Raw genomic sequence first — 15,997 nt, 5'->3', positions numbered from 1 at the left:
TGCTTGAGGTCAAGAACTTTTCATCAGAACTACAAATGGTTAGAGATGCAATAAGGTTAAAGCAGGATCCAAGGCAAGGCAAAGGTGAGATGTTAGAGAACCAAGTGGCAGAAAAGATGATGTAAGTTAAACCCATGATTGGTGTAACTGGAAAACCGAGAAGATGAGCAAGCTTGAAAAGATCGATGGAAGTTCTCTCCGAGAATGAGTGTAACTTTCTTTTTTTTTTGTCTTATGCCATCTGAAATAAATAAACTTACTGTGGTATATCTCTGAATTTGCTCAGTAAGGAGGACGAAGTCAGCCTGAATCTTAAATTTGCATAGATGGTGGGTTGGACCTCATGAGGCCAGTCTGTAATCGGCATTGGTGTCATCGAACTTCCTGGCCAGCCTAGAGTGGCATTAAGCATAATTTTTGGTGATTTTGGCCCACATGAGGGCCAGTTGAATGACCGACTGACTATTTTTCACACGGTTCTGTACGGTTTGGGCTCATACTGATTTGGTGACTGTTGTTTCCTTTCGGCCTTGTTTTCTTTAGGCCCAGCTGATACATGACCGGAATGCAGCGGGCCACTCCTCTGGCACTGATCGGCTCGCCGTTCCCCCTGAAGGGGTACACATGACCTGGACTAAAGAGAAAATTACTGCAGAAAAGAACAAAAATAAAGAATCTTTATCGCCAGAAGGTGTGCGAGATATTTTTAACATGAAACCGTAAGTTGTTTTCCATTTTGTTTTGTGTCCAGCTTCATTGGTCATTGTTCTTTCCTGTTTAAGCATCTCTTAAAGTATAATCTGAAATGGGTATTAAATTCATGCCTGTTCTGAGAACTGTTTAGGTTGGTTCACAGAACAGTGTTCGAGAATTTCTCCAGTCAGGGAATACCAAAGTTCAAACTTACTTGTTAAACCCATCAGCTGATGCATATTCAGAGTGAATGGGCAAAGGGAGCTTCCAGCATAACAGAACGGACATCTCAGGTCCTCATGTGAGCGCAGATTGAGGTCTGATCGCTAGAACAGGGCAGTCACAGAATCATAGAATCCCTACAGTGTGGAAGCAGGCAGTTTGGCCCATTAGAGTCCACACCAACCCTCCAAAAGGACATTTTAACCAGCCCCTGTCCCTATAACTCTGCATTTTCCATGCTCATCCTCCTAACCTGCACATCCCTGGATACAGTGGGCAATTTACCATGGCCATTCCACATATCCTGCACGTCTTTGGACTGAGGGAGGAAACCGGAGCACTTGCAGGAAATCCGCGCTGGCACAGGGAGAACGTGCAAATTGCACGCAGTTGCCTGATGCTACAATCGAACCCAGGGCTATGGCACTGAGAGGCAACAGCACTAGCCAGTGTGCCACCCTCAAGATAGTAGGAGCAGTCGGCTTCCACTGTTAAAAGCCTAAAGTGAGCCAGTTAAGTTTTTATGCTGCCCTGTGCCTAGCTGCCAAAAACAAGTCCTAAATGATTCCTGTCTAAAGTAACATTCAGCTTTATCCACTGACAGCTTTAATCAGTAGAATAAAGATATGCATGTTCCAGTTTTACTTCATTGCAACTTGAATGTCGCATAAAGCTTGAGTTGTTGAGTCAGCATCCAAATTGGAATCTTTTGAGCGTGTATTCATTCATGGGCTGAATCGGAATGATCAAAAAGCCCTGAGTTTGATGCTTGGATTGTAATGCATGAGTTTAACTCATTTGGACCTTTATTGTGGGGGATGGGAAGGCTCTGATTTCAGATGTATATTGTTTTGTCAGGGTAGGAGAGATTTATTCGCCCAGAAAGTGGCAGGCCTATGGAATTCTGCCAGAGAAAACAGTTGAGGCCAAACACCAAATGCACCAAAGGAGTTAGTTATAGGCCTTTAGGCTAAAGGAATCAAAGGTATGGGGAGAAAGTAGAAGCAGGGTTGTGTTGAGATGGTCAGCCATGATCATATCGAATGGCTGAGCAGGCTTGAAGGGCCGATTTGGCCTACTACGCCACCCGTTTGTTTGTTTCTATGGGTCAGTTGAATACTTCAATATTAAAAGCTGACTTTGAAACACACCAGGAGTTATTACTCTGTGTGGAAATGTTTCTAGGTGTTCTAATTAGTTATTTACAGTTAATGCAGCTAATTACAAGAAGAGGGGCGTAATTGCTGGACTGTTATTCCAGAGACCCAGGTAATGTTCTGTGCACCTGGATTCGAATCCTGCCATGGCAGCTGGTGGAATTTTAATCCAAGAATTAAGAGTCTAACGATGACAGATTATCGGAAAAGCCCATCGGGTTCATTAATGTCCATTAGGGAAGGAAACTGCCATCCTTACCTGATCTGGCATACAGGTGACTCCAGACTCTCAGCAATGTGGTTGACTCTTACTTGGCCAGAAGGTGGGCAATAAATGCTGGTGTAGCTAGTGCCACCTTCATCTAATGAATGAATTAAGAAAAAATTACTGAGCACAAAAAATGAATTCATGCAACAGCTTGGACCCGTTTTTAAGGTATGAGTGCTGCAAAGTATGACAATGCTGTGGCTTTAAAAGGGTATTTTGTCTTTTTTTGAAATGACAGGTTGTAAAGTCGAGATGAGGAATAGCCTACCGAAACCACTAAAAACAGCTTGTACAAACCTTGAGGGCTTTTTAAAAAGTTGGAACAATAGAAGCAGCCTGGATGGGTGTGGCCGGCTCTCAGAGACCATGATTTCTTCTCTCTTTGTGTTTTTTTTAGGTTTAGCTTTGATCAGTTGTTGTGGGTTTGAAGAAGTAGAAGCTATCTTCTCCCTTTCTCGGTGACAGCTAGAAGCTGAGGTTTCTGTTTGCTGCTGGGTTACTTGTGAGACAAAGCTGTTTTTCTGAATTTGTCTTTTTACCAAGGGCTGTGTTTATGGATGTTACTACGTTGGAACAGTTAAAAATTTTTGTTGACTTATGGGATATGGGCGCCATTGGCTGGGCCAGCATTTACTACCTATCCATAATTGCCCAGAGGGAAGTTAAGAGTCATCCATGTTGCTGTGGGTCTGGAGTCACATGTAGGCCAGACCAGATAAAGATGGCAGCTTCCTTCCCTAAAGGACATTGGTGAACCAGATGGGTTTTTCCTGACAATCAACAATGGATTCATGGTCATCATTAATGACCATACCCTCTTAAAGCCACAGCATTGTCATACTTTGCAGCACTCATACCTTAAAGGGTCCAAGCTGTTGCATGAATTCATTTTTTGTGCTCAGTAATTTTTTCTTAATTTTTGTTTTATTGAATTCAGATTCCACCAGCTGCTATAGTGGGATTTGAACCCAGATCCCCAGAACATGACCAGCTTTTCTGGATTAGTAGTCTGATGATAATACCACTCGGCCATCACCTCCCCTAATTTATGATCGTTATTACCTACAATTCTGTTATGTTTTTCAAAATAGTTAAGTTACCTCTTGTGTTGTATTTTATATATTGTGTGTTTAAATAAATTGTATTTTGCTTAACACAGTAGTTTGACTAATCAAATTGCATCTGGAACACAGCAGTTACATTTGCCTTTAAAATAGGGAAAGATTGGTATCTAGGCTACCTTTCAAGTATTTTGTAGGGGTACGATCTGGTCCATAACAAGATATTTGTATTGTTTTGTAAGCGATTCATTTTATAGACAATAGAAGAGGAGATGTTAACACTGGATGGGCTGAAGTTGGGTTGATTTTCTTGGTCTGACTGATCCCCAGATACAGTCCCCACACCTGAGAGTTTACAGTTTTGACAACAAGCCTTTCAAACTGTATAAGGAACATTCTGGTTTTCCTGCTATCTTACGATCTCTCTTCCCTACCCCTCCCTTTGTGAGACTCTAAACTGAGATGCTTGTTTAACCAGTCCTCACCTGCTGGTTTGCCTGTTTTGATGTGGAACGATGGCAGTTAACCAGTGGGAAAGGCTACTATGACTAGTCACCACTGCTGCTGACTCAGCAACTCCTCTGTGTGGTTTCCTGCCCAGAGTTAAATTTGCCTCTTTTGGAAAACATGTTGGTACTCCCTAGTTTTGTCATAACGTTGTCAAACAAGGATGCGTGTGAATCACAAACAAAGCATTAGCTGTGCCAGAGAACCACTGGGAGGAGACTGAGTTACTGTGACATCAGTAAATTGCATTATCGTGGCCCATGAATTTTTAATACAATACTTTGGAAATGTAATAATCTTTCCTACGCTGCTTGATTTTCTGAAATTGTGAACAAACAGCCTTAATGTTTGAACATGCAATAACTACCATTTTCTTTCTCTCTGTTGTTTCAGAGAATGGGGAAATCTGTAAGTCACGTTTTACTTCGAATTTAATCTGTGCTTCTTTTGTGTGTTTTTTATTTGTAGATTGTCCTTAATAGCACATGAGGTTTTCTTCAAAAGCTTCAATAACTGCAGACTGCTCATTTGCTCTCTCTTCAAATTATTCTAGAGAGTAAGGGCTAACTGTGTTTGCACTAATTCAATTTGGACATTTTAATGTACCAAAATTGTTTTCTTTGTTCATTTCTAAATAATTTGTATATTCAAATCTAGATATTAATGTGATATCCACTGCAGCTCCATACAGAGTCCATACATTTCAATTTACTTTCAAGGTTTCCCAGATGTTTGAATCAACTATTGTTGAGTTACCGAGTATTGACCAAAGGAACAACCAGATCAAGAGCTGATTCTGCCTGTGTCACCTATGCTGTCTCAGTCTCTCTCCCACTTACTGCCTCCATAAACTGGAGCACATCAAACCCACAGCTCTCACTAAGTCCTGCTCGCTGACCTATGCTGGCTCCCAGTCAAGTAATGCTTTAAAGTTATAATTCTCCATCCCTTTCTTGTCCTTTTTACGGCTTTGTATACCTGACAATATTTGTATCAAATAGTCATTTGGTAGCACAGAGGTTGACTGATTCCAAAAACGGACAGATTTCTGAGACCTTTTTAACTTAGATTCATCAGGACAATTTGCAAGAAATACCAATGTAAAGGGAAAATAACATTTATTACGTGAGGACTGCATTAATCTATTGGCAAGTAGACTCTGATACAGATGTTGCCATGGAGAATGCACCAGTTAACGATAATTTTACTCAGTGCCCAAATAGCTGGTGTTAGGATCTCCATCTTCCTAGCTCTTATAGACATCTTTGGTGTGTGTCGGAAATGTTTGCGATGGTGTAACATTTAACCTCCTACCCCATGCATATTGCTGGTATGATATATGTTTACCATATTTGAATCTACATGTGTGTATTAGAATTTCCTTGCACATCTTAATAGGTTCCATCTTGTCCTGAAATTTGTCATTTGAAATAGAAGTCAAATGATGTCCCCCTCTTTGACGTCCTTGCTGAGAAATTGGCCAATGGCTTCTGTATTGCTGTCACCTGCAAGCCTACTTTTACTAGTCAGTATAAACACTGGAATTCCTACAGTTTGACATGATAAAAGATTGGCCTTACCTTGTTAACAGGTCCCTAACCATTTGTTCACTGTACAAGCATGATACCGAAATAGGGTTCATCAAAGCCATCTTGTGCGATAAAGGCTATGTTGTTTGGATCATTGTTGCTGTATATCATGAAAATTCATAAATGAATCTAAGGCTATTACTTCTGTTCCTAAAAAGTGCCCATTCTACCTCAGATTTCATTAGATGACTAAGATGTCTCATGGCAATGGGTGAAGCTAATTCTGTCATGCCTCTACTACGCAGTGGTAACACAACTGTTTGCTACTAGTAGAATGCGACTGTAAGCCACAACTTCATTTTACCAACTACACGGAAGAATAATGTGGTATATGGTCTTTAGTGCCAACTGATTCAATCAAACAGCATATCCTTTTTGGTTGTGCAAGAAGCAACATACTGAATGTACCTAACCAGCAGATGCTTGTAAAGCCTGCGACACACTATCCAACACTACATATTAAGCCATAATTGGACAAATTTTGCTAAATAATCCTAACACTAATTAGGACAGGTGGTCAGTTTGCACCACTGTGCAATTGGATGGACTAGAAGTACCACAATAAAATACGACAGGGCCCTGTTCTTTGCAAACAGTAGAAGCACTGCATCTGTTTCAACTCAACAAAATAATTGGCAGTAATTCTCTGGTCAAGTCTTGCTCTGAGAAATAGACCAATGTGTCTAGTTCAAATTTAAAGCATGGTAGTTAACTGTTAGTCATCATGAACTAGTGAATTCTTCATGGAAACACCTACAGTCAGGATCCACTTGCCAACTAATCAGTATTCCCCTCTCATGCAGGCATAAGTGTTACTTTCTTGTGAAATGTACTGGTGAGTGCTGGACAAAACTCCATAAAAATGTCTCTCTTTCAGCAATATATTTGTAACCACTTCTGACCTGTGCATTCTGGGAATCTCTAGTTTTCTTTACACCTCCATCGATGGAAGTAGCTTCGGGTATCTATTCAGTAGCTCTGGAATTCCATCTAAGTAACTCTCTGTCTCCTTCTTTTGAGATGCTTCTTAAAATCTATCACTTTGACTAAGCTTGTGTAACTAGTCTGTTATTTATAGAGAGGATCCGAGCTCAAAAGACCAGATGCCACTAATGCCCTTGTGGCTGAAGACCAGATTTCTGCTCGGAGCAATGCTTTGACCCATTATTATGCATGTCTCAATGAAGCAGTGGCCTCACACTATGGGACAAAGTGCCTGCACCTTACGTCCATGCCTGCCTCAAGGGAGCAGACTGATTGTCTGGAAACTGAATGATTTTATTGACTTTTTTTCATTCATTTTTCTCCTCCCTAATCTCTGGGCACTGAGGCCGAGAGTATTGTTCTATCACAGGACGCTGGATGGGAAAGACTGTGTAGTTGCCTGGCAAGAACCAACTGAAACAGTCTAGCAAGCCACTTACAAAAACAAAGTTGCTGGGAAAGCTCAGCAGGTCTGGCAGCGTCTGTGAAGGAGAAAACAGAGTCACTGTTTCGGGTCCGATGACCCTTCCTCAGAACTTGTTCGATGAAGCCATGAGATAAGTCTCCTTTTTTAAAATGAGAATATCCTTTTCTGTTCACTAAGCAATAGCATGATGAAGAAATGATCAATAGTATTTTTTTTTGTTTAAGACTCTATCTCCACTTCCAAGTAGTATTTTAATCTTTTAGTTCAGAACAAAATATTTTTTGTTAGAAGCTTTAAGACATCCAATCTGTGGTAGATCTTGCACAATTGGGCTCACTGTCAAAAAAAATTATAATATTTAATCTTTTTAATGGTAACCCTTTAGTTTAAGCACGCATTGAAGCTTTTGGATTGCGTGGGCTAAAAGGACTAGCAAGTATTTACTCGTGCATGTGTTTTGTACATGGAACTTGTATACGTGATACAGATCTTTGAAGATTTTCACATCACAATAATGCTGTTTTGGTGTTGCATGGGGTTAATAGTAGGCAATTATTAACTGTGCATGAATGTATTTTGATTTAGATGTCTGAAATCTGGATATGCGTTGCATGATTCCTTAAATATCCTTTTGGCAAAGGCATCATGCCACCCCTTACCCAGTCTGGCTCATGCTTTACTGCAGTAAAAAAGCTTACAGAAAAGGCTGATCAACTTCCTAATTTCCCATTGTGCTAAATGAATGAAGTTTTTCTAAATGCATTCTTTGTTCTGTGCATGATCAATTTAAACTTACTGACTTTTCCTTTTTTAATGTAATCAAGTTAGGATGGTTATGTAGATGATAACTTCATTGTACTGCTCTTCCTGTCATCTGGTCTAAGTCATGGGTTTATCAAGAATCAAGTTATCCTCTTTCAGGAATCAGTCCAATGTTAGGAGGATGCACACAGCAGTGAAGCTCAATGAAGTCGTTGTTAACAGATCCCAGGATGCCAGACTCGTGTTACTGAACATGCCAGGTCCCCCCAAGAACAGACAAGGAGATGAAAACTGTATCCTTCTCATCTCAGCTGTTACCCTTGGTGTTTTACAAAGAAACACAAACACTGTGGGTAGAATTGAGTGCTATTTGTGATGTGCATTAGTATTCACTACTTAGCCTATCCTTTTGGACAAAACTGCTTGACGCAGCACATTGTACGGTGCTCTTCTCACTCCTGAGAATTGCTTTAATCTTTTTCTCTGCCCTTGACTTCTCAGTCACTTATTTTGCATTCCGTTGACCAAATGAACCCAAAAAAGGTTCTTAACTGTCCAGCATTTCATTAATTCACTCCTAAGTTCCCCTTACAACCTCTAGCAAATATAACCAAATCATTTGAGAACCTTGTTACTAACTTGGAGTCTGTTTATTCTGCTTCAGTTAGTTCATACCCCTATTTCCTCGGCCATAACCCAAACTTTTCTCCCAAGTCCTTACCCCACAAAGACCGATTCTACACCCCTGTCACTTCCTTCTGCACCAAATACACCAGCCTCCCTTTCTGAGCTTATCTCGTAGTGAGAGCTGGTTTCATTCAACTTTTGATAATTCAGATAGCTGATGACCTAGTGGTATTATTACAGGCATGTTAATCCAGAGACCAAGTCAGAAGTCACACAACACCAGGTCATAGTCCGACCAGTTTGTTTATAGTCAGAAGCTTTTGGGGCACTGCTGCTTCGTCAGTGATTACAAATAAATTTGCTGCACTGTAGCCTGGCGTTATGTGACTTCTGACTTTGTCCATCCCAGTCCGATACCAGCACATCACCCAGAGACACACGTAATGTCCTGGGGATCCAGGTTCAAGTCCTGCAATGGCAGATGGTGGAATTTGAATTTGATAAAACGCTAAAATTTTTTTTGTATTCATTAAGAATCTAATGATGACAATGAATCCTTGTCAATCGTTGGAAAAACCCATCGGGTTCATTATATCCTTAAGGGAAGGAAACTGCCATCCGTCACTGTCTGGCCTACACGTGACTCCAGACCTACAGTAATATGGTTGACTCTTAACTGCCCTCTGGGCAATTAGGGATGGACAATAAAATGGCAGTCTAGCCAGTGGTGCCCTCGTCCCATGAATGAATTTTAAAAAATACAATTCAAATTCCTGTCCTAGCCTCAGATCTCCAAATTTTAATTATTTACTCCCCTTGGACATTTAATTTCTGTTGCAAAACTGTACTTGCTTATCCTTTTTTCAAAATAGCTATGACGTTTAGAGCTCATAACAAGATAAATTCTCATCAAAAAATCTTTTGTTGCACCACCAGACACACTGATTTCGGCCTGTTCAGGGGCTTCAATGACCTCCTTTCTGAGTTGACAAGCAATGAAAGGAGAGTCTGACTTTATAAATGAGAAATCGAGCTGTTTTATTTCCTCTTGACTCGGAGCGTAGACTTTGATTCAGCAGCTCAGACATGAATTTCTTTTGTCTGTTTCAAAGGTATCAGGTTTCTGCTGATGAGGAAAAGGGTGTGCAGATAAAGATATAGGTATGAAATAATTATTTTTAAAAATCCATTCACAGGATGAGGGCATCTTGGTTGCACACAAGGCAGCTAAAAGTCAACCACATTGCTATGGGTCTGGAGTCACATGTAGGCCAGATCAGGTAAGGATGGCAGTTTCTTTCCCCAAAAGACGTTTAGTGTTATAAAGGCAATTCTGCTCATGACTTCTCTGGAAGGGAATATTGTGTTGTTTTTTGTTAGCCTCTCTTTGTCCAATACCTCTCAGGAGATAATAGGAACTGCAGATGCTGGAGAATCTGAGATAACAAAGCGTAGAGCTGGATGAACACAGCAGGCCAAGCAGAATCGGAGGTGCACAAATCTTCTAAGATGCTGCTTAGCTTGCTGTGTCATCCAGCTCTATACTTTGTGACCTCCCAGGAGATAGTAGCACTGCCCAGTAAAGTCTTCTAAGAACATTAATCACATGTGGTTACAATATAGAGCTCCTCTTGAATATTAATTTCTGTTTGTTGTCCAACTCGATGGCCTTTCAGTGGTTAGAATTTAAGCAAGCTGTTAATTGAGAGAGTGTGTTATAAAGGCATTTTTACATTTAGGTACATTGATCTCCTTGCAGTGCACTAAAACAGCCAGTCCAGTTCTCTGTGGACTGTTTTAGCTTGTCTTTTTTTTTCAAAAACTACACTGGAAATGCTCCTGAAAATGAGCAAGAGTTGATGTCATTTCAGTCTCATTCTTTAATGTTTTGGGGGATCCCCAAAAACTGTTGAATTCATATTGGAAAATGCTGTAAAATGCAGGGAAGAAGCGCAGGCCTGAATTCTGATTGATCAAGGTGTCTATAGGATACTGTTAACTGTTAAAGGATAGTTTATTCAAATATCCTGCATCAGAGAGGTGACAGCTTATTGGTATTATTGTGTAACTGTTAATGCAGAGATGCAAGTAATGTTCTGGGGGCCCAAGTTCGAATCTTGCCACAGCAGATAGAGTTTGAGTTCAATAAATTTAAAAAATCTGGAGTTAGGAGTCTATCAATCCGTTGTCAATTATTGGGAAATTGGGAATTATTTGGTTCTCTAATCCTTCTTCAGGAAGGAAACCGCTGTCCTTCCCTGGTCTGATCTACATGTGACTCCAGACCCACAGCAACGTGGTTGAGTTTTAATTGCCCTCTAGTGACGCCTAGCCAGTGACGCCCTCAACCTGTGAATAATTTTTATTTTTAAAAATCCGTTTCTTTCGTTTTTCCGTGCTCACAGCTTGCCTTTTATCGTTTTCAATGAGTATCAGCATTTGACCAATTTCTCAAAGATTGTGTATACCCTTGACTTAAAACCTGACAGATATGGAGTTTCTGGAGGTGCTGACTGAGGGCTTGAACAGAGTCCTGATGGTACGAGGTGGTGGCAGTGAAGTGATCACTATTTATTCCTAAGACTGCTGCGTTGTCATGAAGCACAAATACCAAATGTGATGCCAACACATTTCACCAGTGACGGTTGGCTTTTGTGTGTCAGGGGATGTTGGGGCGGGGTGGTTGCTTCTGTGTGTCCTTTGCTGCTGGGATCTTTTGTTTTTGGTTGTGATTTAGAACAGAGAAGCATCTTGATGCTAAGAAGACTTCCACGCGTGTTGTGGACCACGATGGAGTGACTGGAGTCACTGCTGCACGGTTTCTTGATGGAAAGACGCGGGATAAAAAGCACTTGCATCGTGTGAACTGAAGACTCCAGTTTGTTATCTCTCTCTGAACAATTCTATAGGTGTATACTACTGTTAAGTGTTGGCGTATTCTTAGATGCTTAGTAAACAATGGTTATATATCTGTGCTGCTTTTCGCAGAAACAGTTGCATAGAACCCAAGAAATATCATCAGGACCATTTGGGGAGAAAAGGATGAGAATGCATTTTGCATAAGTGTTTGTTTTCATTGTCTAAATAAATGCAAAATTCCATTTTTTTCCTGCTGAACCTTGGTTTTGCCAGGACAAACACACCCACAGTCTGAACTCTGTTTCCAGGCACTTGCTAGGGCTGACCACTAGGTGGCCATCCTGCTTTTTTTAATCTTAACCAGGAGCTCCGCATTTGGCATCTTCCCACATTGTTGCTCAGTTGCGATGGGGAGAAGCTGATTTGATTGTTGAGAAGCCCACGCTGTTTTGTGGGTACTCTTGTGCCACTTTACTTTTTTTGTTTATTTTTAAACCAGTTCAAACACAAGTTTAGTTTCTTGCAGGAAGATGGGCTTGCATGACAGCCTCATTTTTACAAATACACACAGTATAGTGCAGATGGCATGAGTTTTAATGCTGGAATGTATTATATATAAAGTACTTTTGTCAAATACTTTTCTATAAGTGAAAAGCCAGCATTAAATGTAGCAAGGTTTGAATTTTTAAACTTAGTTTATGCTGGAGTGTTGTTTCTTAAACTAAGAAACTGTTGTTTAGATTAAATGACCATAAGGATTAAAATAAAGGGTATTAACCTAATTGTTTTTACTAGCCCAGAATAGAGGCTGGATAGGTACTTTAATTTCCTTTGTTTTCTACATACTGTACAAATGTACATCTGGGATCTCTACCTCCTTTGTTTCCAATGAGAATTGGGTGGGTTTCATACAAAGTTTATATATAAAGGACTGGATATCCACCCTACAAGACTATCCCTTTGTTCATGATTGACACCGCAAGAAGAGCTCTACCTTCTGCATGGGGATTTTTGGTACATAAACTTGTGTGATTTTCTCGATGCTAATGTTCTAATTGAGATGATCTATCCCAAAGGTTCACTTTATTTTTATAGAAATGAATAACTGAATGTGGTACGTTTTTCTTCTGAGCTTGTTTTTTTTCCTTGTTCTTTTTCTTGTTCAGTTTGAAATCCATCTTGAGTTGCTCACTGTAAATCACTTGGTTCCTGTTTTTCTGAAGCTCCCAGTGCTGGAGCATATTTAGCAGGTGTATTGTCTCCCTGTTTGGGTTAAGTGGTTTAAAATGTATGAAGTTTTTTCCAAAATGCTTTCACGTCAAGGCACATGGGCCACTTATTTCGACCTTGGCTGTTGGCACAGGCCTGGCTGTAGCTATGGGCCTGGTCCTGAGTCATCCCATGCTGGACTTGCCCTGTGGGCATAGCTTCTCTGTCACCGAGCCCGATGAGACCACTTTTGTCATTCATGTTTTATAAAATGAACACTTAGTTACACAAAAGAAATGAGAAACTGCTATGAATTATTTTGTCCATTGGCTGATTCAGTTTCTGTTTGGTGATGGGACCCTTGCTCCATATTTGCTACATTCAATCGATATTGTGTTCATACGTAGGCATCTTGCATCCATTAATATTAATCATTACTCCGGATGCTGGCTAAACTTTCATAGCTATTCTGAGGTGAGAGATCTGCAAAATTCCGCACCTTTAGTGAGCCCTGTTTTATAAGTGATGACATTTTTTTCTTGTTGCTAGGTCACTACTTTTAGGTAAGAGAAAACCTGAATGCAGTATTTCCTGTTCACTGGCTCATTTGGATAACTTAACTGTTCAAAAAACAGAGGCCTTCAGCATGATTGAAGTAAAATCAACTCAAACGTTTGCCATGTATAATAAAATCGACTGTTACAATTTGTTGTTAACTCAATTGCACTTATGCTTTGCAGTGAAGTGACCATGGTTGCAGAATGCTGCGAAGGAGAAACTTTGTGTGCCCATGTTTGTGTATGTTCCACACCTTTTACCCTTTTGAAAGTGTGGGCTCTGATTTTAAAATTTACGGGGAGCTTTGTCACCAAATATTTTTTATTCAGTTTATGTTCTCTCTGCAGCCTGGTCGGATCAATAATGAACTTTTCTCCCTAATGGTAAAGAAATTGGATTAGGTAGTTTGGGTAACCTTTTATAGGAAAACACTCCCATTACTTTGGGCCCAGCTAATGGAATTTTCCCAGCCAGGTTGCATTTTTTTTTTGAGAGGAGCTTGTGCTCTTGTTCCTAAGTTTGCATAATACATGGGAATGTATATACATATACTTGATGATGAAGAGAGAGATGTGGAGGGTCTGATTTGTAACAAAAGCTTCTTAATTCTTTTGCATCAATCCTCCATGTGCTAGAGGTGTTGAGACTGGAGTTGTCTGCATACCAACAGATTAGGGAAATTGTAATCCAGTTTATAGGTAATTGACAAACTGTATATTGGCAGAAAGCTTTGGGAGGTTATGTTGTGATCTGAGATTGAGACTACATGAGTAAAGCTCCTTTAGCGAAGCACAGATCACTGGGAGCTGCAGTTTTCAAACAAAGGTTTTTCACAGGCCCTTTCACCCATGCATAAAGAATGCCAAGTCAAGTGATTCACTGAATAGAGACATTTGGTGTGAAGTTGGTCTTTTATTTCTAGTTCTTTTTTAAGAGTCTAATTTTTGAAATTACCAGCCTTCGTATATTAGCTGCATTAATGGTAATTTAAACTAGTTGTAGTCACTACTCATGTTGGTTTTGGTGGGGTAATTTATTTGGGCTATGGTTTTTGTGGGGAGGTGGGATGAAAGGAACAGGGTTTTACAAAAAGACTGGTGTAAGTGTAACTAAAACTTAGCAAATGTTACAATTGTATAAATAACCACATGTATTTAACAACTTGACATTATGAAATTAAATTTCCAACCTTTCTAAAGACTTCTAAGTACCATTTCTGTGTGAGTAAAATATATTATATACTATCTCTGTTTTAAAGCTGTTTTTTTACTTCTCACTGTGTGGGAGTGGGAACAACGTGCTTATGGTTCGCTACATGATTTGATGACATACCATTTAGGCTTCATTCTCTTTTGTTAATGATAACAGTCTAAAATAATCAGTCATTGGTTGCGGATTGACTAACTATGGGCTACTTCATTTAAAATTGGAAATTATATTATGATTTAGTGCAGATTAACAGCAGGCAGCTTTGCAACATTGAATATGCTGCACATAGGCAACCTTCATTCTTGCAGCAGATTTGTTCCAAAATTTACATCCTTTTAAATTTTAAAGATGCGTACTTTTCGTCATCACCTGACATTTTGAAGAATAATCTCAGATGCTAAACTTGCACACTTTTTATAAAGGGTCAGTTTATAATAAAACCCTTCACCCCATGTTCAGCGGAAGTGTTTTTCGTTGTACCGTTTTCTTTCAAAAATACATGTTTTTTGCCCCCAAAGCCATAGATACTAATATGATGCTAGTCTGTCTTGAAGTTAGTAACTGTTGATTTATTTATAGAGTCGTTAAAGATGTACAGCACAGAAACAGGCCCTTTGATCCAATTTGCCCACGCTGACCAGATGTCCTGAATTAATCTAGTCCCTTTGGCAGCATTTGGCCCATATCCCTCTAAACTCTTCCAATTAATATACCCATCCAGATGCCTTTTAAATATCGTAATTATACCAGCCTCCACCATTTCCTCTGGCAGCTCATTCCATACATGCACCTCCCTCTGTGTGGAAAAAGTTGCCTCATAGGTCCCTTTTCGATCTTTCCCGTCTCACAGTAAACCTATGACCTATAGTTTTAGACTCCTCGACCCTGGGAAAAAGTCTTCTCTACCCTGGCTATTCACCCTATCCATGCACCTCAAGATTTTATAAACCTCTAAAAGGTCACCCCTCAGCCTCTGACATTCCAGGGTAAATAGCCCCAGCCTATTCAGCATCTCCCTGTAGTTCAAACCCTCCAACCCTGGCAAAATCCTTGTAAATATTTTCTGCACCCTTTCAAGTTTAACAACATCTTTCCTATAGCAAGGAGACCAGAACTGAACACAGTATTCCAAAAGTAGCCTAACAATGTCCTGTAAAGCCACAACATGACATCCCACATCCTACACTTGTTTATTCCTTTTTAAAACACTGGGATATTGTCTTAAAGAAAACCTTGTTTTTACAAACTGAAATGCAGTTCATAGCATTTGTAAGGAAGAATAAGCCTTTTAACAAGACTTGACACATCATTCACACTTCTGTCAAGTGAAGGAGTGTTTGTGAGACTTGCTGTGCATTTTGATTGAGAAGGATTTGTTGACTCTGCTACAAACCTCTAAAGCTATTCACAAAGGTCTGGTGATCTCTGTAGCAAATATTTCCCTGTTCTTCACATCAGTTTGATCCTGGCTTCAAGACAGAATGAAGCTCTAGTGATCCAGAAGGTGATATAATCATTTACAACAGCCAATTCCACTGAAGTACTCTCACAGAAAACAAACCAGGAAATAAAATATACTGATTTTTATTTTTCTGCTCCATTAGAACTTCTCAAAGCACCAACGAGAGATTTGTGTAGAAATTGAAAGGGTCATAACTCTTTCCGGAGAAATTTGACATTGCACAAATATGAAACTAGATTTTCATGATCAGCGTGGCTGTTCAGTGTGTATGGATGTTTAACATTTGCTGTAATGTTTACTGCGAATAAAGTGAAAGGGACATGTTTCTGTTAATGTGGCCTTTCCACTTGATTGCAGTCTGGAGATACTCTGGAAACATAACCTATTGTGAAGAATCAATTTC

At 39.8% G+C, this 15,997-nt stretch overlaps 1 protein-coding gene across 4 annotated transcripts in view; it reads left to right on the top strand.

Annotated features, from left to right (window-relative positions):
* LOC125460455 (solute carrier family 12 member 7-like) overlaps positions 1-14,123 on the top strand; it is a 224,314-nt gene extending 210,191 nt beyond the window's left edge. For all 4 annotated transcript variants that reach the window (XM_048547968.2, XM_048547983.2, XM_048547977.2 and 1 more), the window contains 4 exons: positions 544-719; positions 4,302-4,316; positions 7,830-7,963; positions 10,787-14,123. In XM_048547968.2, coding sequence (XP_048403925.2) covers positions 544-719; positions 4,302-4,316; positions 7,830-7,963; positions 10,787-10,878 — 417 coding nt within the window. In that variant the 3' untranslated portion in view covers positions 10,879-14,123. The remainder of the gene's footprint in view (positions 1-543; positions 720-4,301; positions 4,317-7,829; positions 7,964-10,786) is intronic.
* The last annotated feature ends 1,874 nt before the right edge of the window (positions 14,124-15,997 follow it).

This window comes from Stegostoma tigrinum, chromosome 2, assembly GCF_030684315.1.
Source record: "Stegostoma tigrinum isolate sSteTig4 chromosome 2, sSteTig4.hap1, whole genome shotgun sequence".
Classification (NCBI taxonomy): Eukaryota; Metazoa; Chordata; class Chondrichthyes; order Orectolobiformes; family Stegostomatidae; genus Stegostoma; species Stegostoma tigrinum.
This window is presented reverse-complemented; position numbering and strand designations above follow the sequence as displayed.